Source organism: Alosa pseudoharengus, unplaced genomic scaffold, assembly GCF_046254945.1.
Source record: "Alosa pseudoharengus isolate Yale_2024_CS ecotype anadromous, Long Island Sound unplaced genomic scaffold, YU_APseudo_1.1 YU_APseudo_1.1_scf_3, whole genome shotgun sequence".
Classification (NCBI taxonomy): domain Eukaryota; kingdom Metazoa; phylum Chordata; class Actinopteri; order Clupeiformes; family Clupeidae; genus Alosa; species Alosa pseudoharengus.
Genome location: NW_027468718.1, coordinates 34,693,718 through 34,701,315, shown reverse-complemented (window position 1 = coordinate 34,701,315; position 7,598 = coordinate 34,693,718). Strand labels below are relative to the sequence as shown.

General features: G+C 40.6%; 1 protein-coding gene across 7 annotated transcripts; it reads right to left on the bottom strand.

Moving 5' to 3' along the window:
• Positions 1-1,161: 1,161 nt before the first annotated feature.
• On the bottom strand, positions 1,162-7,224 carry LOC143099746 (alpha-aspartyl dipeptidase). 7 transcript variants are annotated; one of them, XM_076262684.1, is made up of 10 exons: positions 7,148-7,224; positions 6,945-7,018; positions 6,628-6,803; positions 5,722-5,810; positions 5,354-5,428; positions 4,942-5,021; positions 3,615-3,788; positions 2,743-2,802; positions 1,623-1,705; positions 1,162-1,341 (listed from the first exon to the last, which is right to left on the bottom strand). In XM_076262684.1, the coding sequence occupies exons 3-10, from the start codon at positions 6,720-6,722 to the stop codon at positions 1,263-1,265; spliced, it is 735 nt and encodes a 244-aa protein (XP_076118799.1). In that variant the 5' UTR covers positions 6,723-6,803; positions 6,945-7,018; positions 7,148-7,224; the 3' UTR covers positions 1,162-1,262. The 7 variants fall into 7 exon arrangements, with proteins under 7 accessions (XP_076118799.1, XP_076118803.1, XP_076118798.1 ...); XM_076262688.1 differs by having other exon boundaries at positions 6,628-6,724; XM_076262683.1 differs by having other exon boundaries at positions 6,945-7,218.
• Between the last annotated feature and the right edge of the window lie 374 nt (positions 7,225-7,598).

Below are 7,598 nucleotides of genomic sequence, written 5' to 3'. Positions count from 1 at the left end.
AGTTTGAAAGACACACTACCTTTAAACCACATAATTACATCTGACAGAACCATGGCCTGGGGTGCAGTTATGACATACCTCAACCCTCTGGTAGGATTGCGACCCCTAGTGGACTTTATCAAAAATGACGGCACCAGAGTTCATGTCTCCCTGTCTATCAATCATTTATTCACCTTGTGCCAGCAGTTTGTAGCTGTTGTGAAAAACACATTCATATGGAATCTAAACAAGCTTACATGCAATCTGTGCATATTTTGAGTAGTTTTTAAGATTCATTTCTATCCTGGCCCATATGCAGTGTTGTTTCATTGTCTTTAATGTATACCTGGCTTTAGTTGTCTAATCTATATGAATATTAATAATTAACATTGCAATGCACAGGTTTAATGAAAGATTTTTGTAATGAAAATAGGTTGCATTGGCCACCTCAACCAGGACTGGGCTTTGATGACATTGGAGTACTTGAGTGTCCTTTTTGACTTTTGTGAATTCTTTTACGAAATGTTTATGGAGCAGATAAGCTCAAATAATCTGCTGACTGAAGGGTAGATATGATTCGTATAGATAAGATTGTCCACTGATTTCAACACCAGGGAGCCCATCAAAAGATGACTGGGACGTTTAATGAACTAGATGAGTTGAAAAAGAGAAAATATATAAAACTCTCTTCTGATTAGCATACTTGAGATATTGTGCTCATGAGAATGGACATACATGTGGTCACAGTGATCTGGAACTTTGACCTCCAAAATAATTTACTACTAAGTAATTCATCTTCGAGTCCAACTGAACGTTTGAACCCACTTTTAAGCATGTGCTTTGAGGCGTTCTTCAGATATAGTGTTCACGAGGTTGGGCCTGACAGACGTACAGATAATACCAAAGTCCTTACAGTCAAGTACCCCCACGTGGCGGCCATCTTGGTAACGCACTTTGGGCAGTTATTAGGCAGCTTTTTTCCTATTCAACTGAATGGGGAGGCATATAGGAAGGGGCGGGATATATGTGTAGACTACTGCCATATTGGCGTTACGAACTACCCCATGCATTTCTATAGAGGATTCTTTGAGTGCTGTGTCTCCTCATTAGAAAGTCTCTGCGAATACCTCCGGCCATGGCTATCACGCGTGGAGGCAAAACAAAGGTCACGTTACAAGTAAATGCTTTAGAACTGTTTATTCAGTAAAAATCACATGCTCTCTCATGAACCCTGTGCACAGTAACCACTGGGACTGGCACTGGTGGCAGGTCAGCTTCAGTCCTCACAGTACTGATGCCCTCTCTGTGTCCAACAGGAAGCTGAGGTCATTTCCTGGGTCGTACTCGACAGCTGGTTTCCCCCTGGGAGAGAGAGAGTCAGCAAAACCACAGTTGTGTGGCTGAAAAAAATAACCTGCTACTTTCGCTGTGTGTAGAGGAATATGTGTGAGTCACCTTGGGGATGTGAATCACACTCACATGGGGGGAAAATCTGTGCGTTGAGTGTGAGTGTTGAAAAAGACTAAGTGTGTGTGTGTGTTGAGAAAGACCACATCCGTGTGTGTGTGAGAGAGAGAGTGTTGAGAAAGACTGAATCCATTTGTGTGTGTGTGTGTGTGTGACAGAGAGGAAGGGTATCTTACGGAGTAAAGAGTCGTGCTTTTGTAGTCCCCAGCAGCGTGACCTTTTTGCCCTCCACCAGCAGCATGGAACCCTCTCTTAGGCCCTGGAAGAGTCCAGCCACGTTACAGACAACAGGAGGACAGCGCATAAGATAGATATACGGACAGCGCGCAGCATGGGGTCAGAAAAAATGGTGCAGCTAATAGACCAGCATGTTGAGCTGTCAAGGTACCCAAGGGCCGTGAACCGTACCTTTATAAATTAGTCTTAGCTAATGGCGATTGTCTGCCCTGAGCTGATAACAGAATGGGTAGACGACGTTAGCAAGTGGCCAGAGATTCATTAGCGTGTAGACATGCAAGTAAGCATTTTTATTGATGTTTCCTTGATGTTTCAGTCAATTTACACACACACGCAATTCAATGGGATGGAAAGCTTTCTGACCCTAACATGCGCACACCTTTTCTGTAACGTGGACCGTGAAGGGGTCTATAGTAGCCTACCATATAGTATACTACAGCATAGCATAGTACAGCATAGCATTGTATAGTATAGTTTAGTATAGAAAAGTATAGTATCATATAGGATATGATAGCATCAGAGGCGATTGCTCTAAGACTACAGGGCTCAGCCTCCTCTAAAATATCACGGAAAATCGCATCAAATAACACTATTACATTAGCTTCTAGCCTACTATTCCAACTAGAACATGCTGAAAACATGTAAATCTTCATGGCTAGTTTGTTCAGCAATAAGGTTTTGCCGGTCATTTATCGTGATTTTGCACCCGTAATACATTGCTGTGACGACGCGATCCATAAAAAAAACCATGCAAAAACCCATAGACGCTCGGCTTCACTGGACTTTCAATGGCACTACAGAGTGGGCTGATCTCAGTGCATGAAAGCTACATGTTTATTGGACAAACGCCACAAAATCGTCATTTCCAGGGAAGCCCGGCGTCTCTGGCTTTTTGCCCTCAAAGAACAATATAGCACCTTAATAATATTAATTTAATAATTTACCATTTTTATCAGAGCTTCCCCTGTTCCAAAGAGCAGCAATCGCCACTGGATAGCATAGTACAGTACAGCATAGCATAGAGCATTGTATAGTGAAGGATAAAGTCTAGTGGCTCACCAGGACAATGGGAGTGTTGGGCTCCTCATGGTACTGAGTGATGCGCTGTTCTCGGGTCTCCTGTAATAGAGATGAGACAAATAATTAAATATGTCATTATGTACAAATCAAGAACTAATAAATAACTCATTCACAGGCATGTGAAACTTGCAACTCTGACAAAAAGAAATTCTAATCTAAACCATGTAATTGGTCAATTTAAACCAATAAAGCCAAAATAGAACAATTTGGCCCTTTAATTCATGGAACACATGAGCACAAGTATTCTGCTGCTTGAGGAAGAATTCCATTTCCTGCAGTGATATAAACAAAGTAAATGTGATACACAAACCCTCCCCAAACAATGTTTTACACTAGTCTGAAAAAGCACCAACTGACTTCAGATCTTACCACATACACCAGAATGAATGCACATTATCTACTGTAGGTGCTCTAGCAACAAAAATGTTTTCTAACCTCCTCTTTTATAAGATTAGCATAAGATGTTTAACATAGACTTTTTTTCCCTGTCGAATGAAATCCAAAAACATGCCAAATATGGAACACACACTTCTGCAATTTAGTGTCCTTTTAGGTTTTACACACTGCAGATATCTGGACTTATCAGTGCTTCTGCTTATTCTGAGTAACTAACTATTTATAATCTCATTGTGTTAACACAAATACTGGCCACCTTGTGTTTTGGTTGTGCAACATCCGAGACTTGGTTTGTAAATGAGCATGGTTAGTCTATCTATGAAATATATTGACTTTACTTAGACTGTTAATTTGAACTGTTTGTTTTTGTTTGTCGTAAGTCACTCTGGATAAAAAGCATCTGCTAAGTAAGTACACATAAACAGGAAAACAAGAACAAAAACATGTTGTCTTACGCCCATGTGTCGGCTGTTGGGGTCTGTGTCCAGGTAATGGGGGTTGATGTTGAAGGGCACCAGGCCGATGGCGGCGAAGGTGGGCGGGTACACGATGGGCATGTCGTTGGTGGTGTTGATGCTGACCGTAGAGACGTTGGTGCCTGCGCTGGAGCCCATGTAGGGAACGCCGTCCTGTAACGCAAACTCAAGGTCACTCTAATGTCACAGGTGAAGATGTGTAGCATCAGTCTCAATTACAGTGTTTCCTCTAGGATTTTTTTAAAATCTGTGGGATGGGGGGGGAACCACCCTCCCCCCCCATCCCACAGAACTGACAACTGACACTTCGCTGCAACACAAACAATTATATGTATTCACCTCTATTCACACACAATGAGGCATTATTTTCAGTTGTGATTGAGCTGTATATTTGTAGAATCTACAACAGGTCTGCACAATGAATTTTGAAAGGCAACTGCGACTATTGTACGTCTGCCCCATTTCTGATACCGTGGGGGAAGAAAATTAAACCGTGGGGGGCCGCCACTACCAAATCAACATAGAGGAAACACTGCAATTAGTACTGCTACAAAGCTAACCTCATAGCATTACTTACTTAAAAGTGATTTACAAGTTATTTACAAACAGATTGTTTGTTTATAAACAGACTGCACTGCTTGTTATTCTTGTTGTGGGATTCTTTGTCTTTGCTTCTATTAGGTTCTACTTTGTAGCACACAGTTCTCAGTCTTGTCAATGAACACAAAAGCAGGACTGAGCAGCACGGCAGGTATGGATACTCCAGTTGTTTCTCAGGCACTGCACCAAAGGGTTTGATTATAACCAATATGCTTCTATTCACTATATAACTAATAGTTTTTCCAGTAAATTCTATGCCACTTTTGAAGCTACTTACTGTTGACTTCATGAAAAACTTAAGGGAAGTGCCAAGTTGCTTACAGCCAGAGCTCAACGTTAACTTTTAAAAGTGGTTAAAAGTGATTGCCAGCTTGGCAACCAGGCCTGAGGTTATGGTTATGGTTGCCAAAGCCAACCAAATCTGGTTGTCACTTCTTTTTTTTTTTTTGGGAGAAATAATCTTTCCATTACATGAATCTTTATTCTTTGATTTACATTTCCGCTGAATGTTGCATTTGACTATAATCTACTGAATGATACTGGTTGTCACTTCTAACAATTTGGTACCCAAGGGCAACCAGGCAACCATTAATGTCGAGCCCTGCTTACTGCAGCTGTTGCTGGTTAGGCTTAAATCTGCCTCATTGGTTAGTCTCACTGAATAAAACCATCTGCCTTGTTATGAGAAAATGCAAATAGAACTCACATCAAATACACGCTTCCTGATCTCAGTCACCAGCTTGTTGTCATAGAGGTTCTTGAGCAGACGGAATGTGTTGCCCCCTCCTGGAATTTTCAAGATACAACATACAGCACAACTGTGAGAAACTGTTTAAGGAGACTACATACCGGTAATTACTTCAAAAAAAAAAAAAAACTATAAGTAGACTGGGTAGAAGAGGCTATACTGTATATCGTAATATATGTGAGGAAAATTTATAAAGATCTAGCGATGAAAAGTAATGAAGACCTACCGATGAAAATGAATAAAGATCTAGCGATGAAAAGTAATGAAGACCTACCGATGAAAATGGATAAAGATCTAGCGATGAAAAGTAATGAAGACCTACCGATGAAAATGGATAAAGATCTAGCGATGAAAAGTAATGAAGACCTACCGATGAAAATGGCCTCAGCTTTCCTCACAGCCTCCACTGGATCAGCTGCCTCATGCACACCGTCCACCTCATAACCTGTGGGCAAGGATCAGATTGAAGCCGTATTGGCACAGCAGTCCTAATAACCCGGCTCCACCATTAAGTCTAAGATTGACAAAACAGTAACACAAGGCATGCTATAAAAGGTCATGCCTTCTTTTGATTAAAAGTTAAATACTATTAAACAATGTTATTGATCAATTATATAATTAATTTGGGGCAATTGCAATTTTACACTTGAGCAGATTACACCTTCTGAGTTATATTATGTTAACCTCTGATGTGCACATAATGCCCATGTATGCTATGGCCACAGAATGAGTTGTTACCTAGGGTCTTGAACTTGCTTCTTGCTGTATTGGTGTAAGCATCTCGGTCATGTAGGGCGTAAGGAACAAATAGAACCCTCTTCACTCCCCTGTTGTGATGGAGAATGACTCAAGTCATTAAGACAGGTGAAATAATAATTGTAATGATTAACCCTAGAGAATGCTGGAAAATGAGTGTTCTAAATAATATCTGAGTTCATTCAGAGCCATATAGATAGATCTATCTATATGGCTCTGGGTTTATTGAATTCAACATAGAATTTTAGAACCTTCAAATGTGGCGGAACAGAATCTTATGTTAGAATGTTCAAAAACCCACACCTTTAAGGGTTAATGTGGCTACACTGGCACAACTGTTTTGGCTACAATTTGCCATTAATAGGTTTAGGGTGCATTTGGTGTTGTTGTTGTTGTTGAAAAGCAAAAGTGTTTCTAGGCATACTGATGTGTGTGTTCATTGTGTAGCCCATCCAGGTTTATTTATGTCATTCTTAATTTTCTTCATGCATTAACAGAATCAGGCATGTTGTAATATGTCAGTACAATCTGAAAGATAGCCTAAATAGTGCTCCTCAATATTGTTGTGCAATTCAAGATTATGCTTCTATATTTCAGTTAACTCCTTTTTGAGAACTGCTTTGAAAACTACACCTTTAATGCCTGGTCAGAGCAATTCAACATTTTCTCATGGGCCAATCATTTTATTCAAGAGCTATATTTATGCTGCCAATAAAGTAGTAGACCCAATACTTCCAGTTTACTAGCATATTTCTGGTTTACCATTTACCTCAGTGAGGTTTCTAAAAACGATTTAGTAAACATAAACAAGTTGTATACCATATTATTCCACTATTTCAGAGAGACAGACATTTTTAAAGATGCAACGCATAAGCCTAGCCTACTTACTTTCCAAAAAAGTCTTGAATCTGTGTCTGGCAGTGGTCAAGATATCCACCCCCATAGAGGGTTGAATTTGACACCAGCAGTAGTCTTCTCTTCATGTCTTTAAAAAGGGGAAATAAATGCAGACAGTATGTGCAACAGCAGGCTATTCCTTTCAAACTTGCTGCAGCCAGCAACTTCTGAAAAGGAACCGCACAGATAGACTATCAGTGAAACCTTGTACAAAGTTTATTAGGTTGCCAAGGATTGTCTGATCATAAAGTAGCCGAACGATTTGCTGACGACAACGGGTCGGGATAAGGAACGTTTCAATAAATCACCTTTGCTCAATGTTCAGAAAACCGTAGGCTTGCTTGATTGCTGTTAACTCACAATGAATTCTGCCAGGTAGGAACTATGTGGACCATAGTAAATTTGCAATTAAAATGTGCAAAACATTAAGTAGGCTACATACCAACGGCGTTATTTCGACAGGCTATACAAGACCATCAGACTTGTGGTGAGTTTATTACTTATTACTCACAGAGACATATGTAAACAAAGTTATCATCATGCCCGTCGGTCCGATTTACTGTGTCTGTGCGGAAAGCTGCCTGTCACATGACCAGTATGACAGTATAGCCTACGTCATCCCGAATGCGTCCCAATGAAAACAAAACTGGCTCGACACGTGGTGCACCAGTTCACTCCAACCTGACAGTCCGTTGTGTTACTTTTCCATCCTGAAAGTCAGCTATAATTCTTAAAGCACAGAATAGGCTACAGTAACTAGCGGTGTGAATGACAGAAGTTCAAGTAGCCAACTGTTTGACGCAATCAGTGGACCAGTAAGTGTATCGCTTTGCGAAGCCTAAAACGTTAGCTAGTTGGTAATAAAGTTAGCCGTTTGACAGGGGAAGTAAATGCAGCTTGTGGCGTGGCGTCTGTTGTTGTCGATGTTGGCCATCGTGTCCTTGCCCGCATTTCTTTGGGAA

Coding starts and splice junctions, on each gene's coding strand:
- LOC143099746 (XM_076262684.1), bottom strand. CDS start 6,722: ATGAAGAGAAGACTACTGCTGGTGTCAAATTCAACCCTCTATGGGGGT. Junction 5,022..5,353: donor AGCTGAGGCCATTTTCATCG/GTAGGTCTTCAT, acceptor TGAAAATTCCAG/GAGGGGGCAACACATTCCGT. Junction 2,803..3,614: donor CCAACAGCCGACACATGGGC/GTAAGACAACAT, acceptor TCTCTATTACAG/GAGACCCGAGAACAGCGCAT.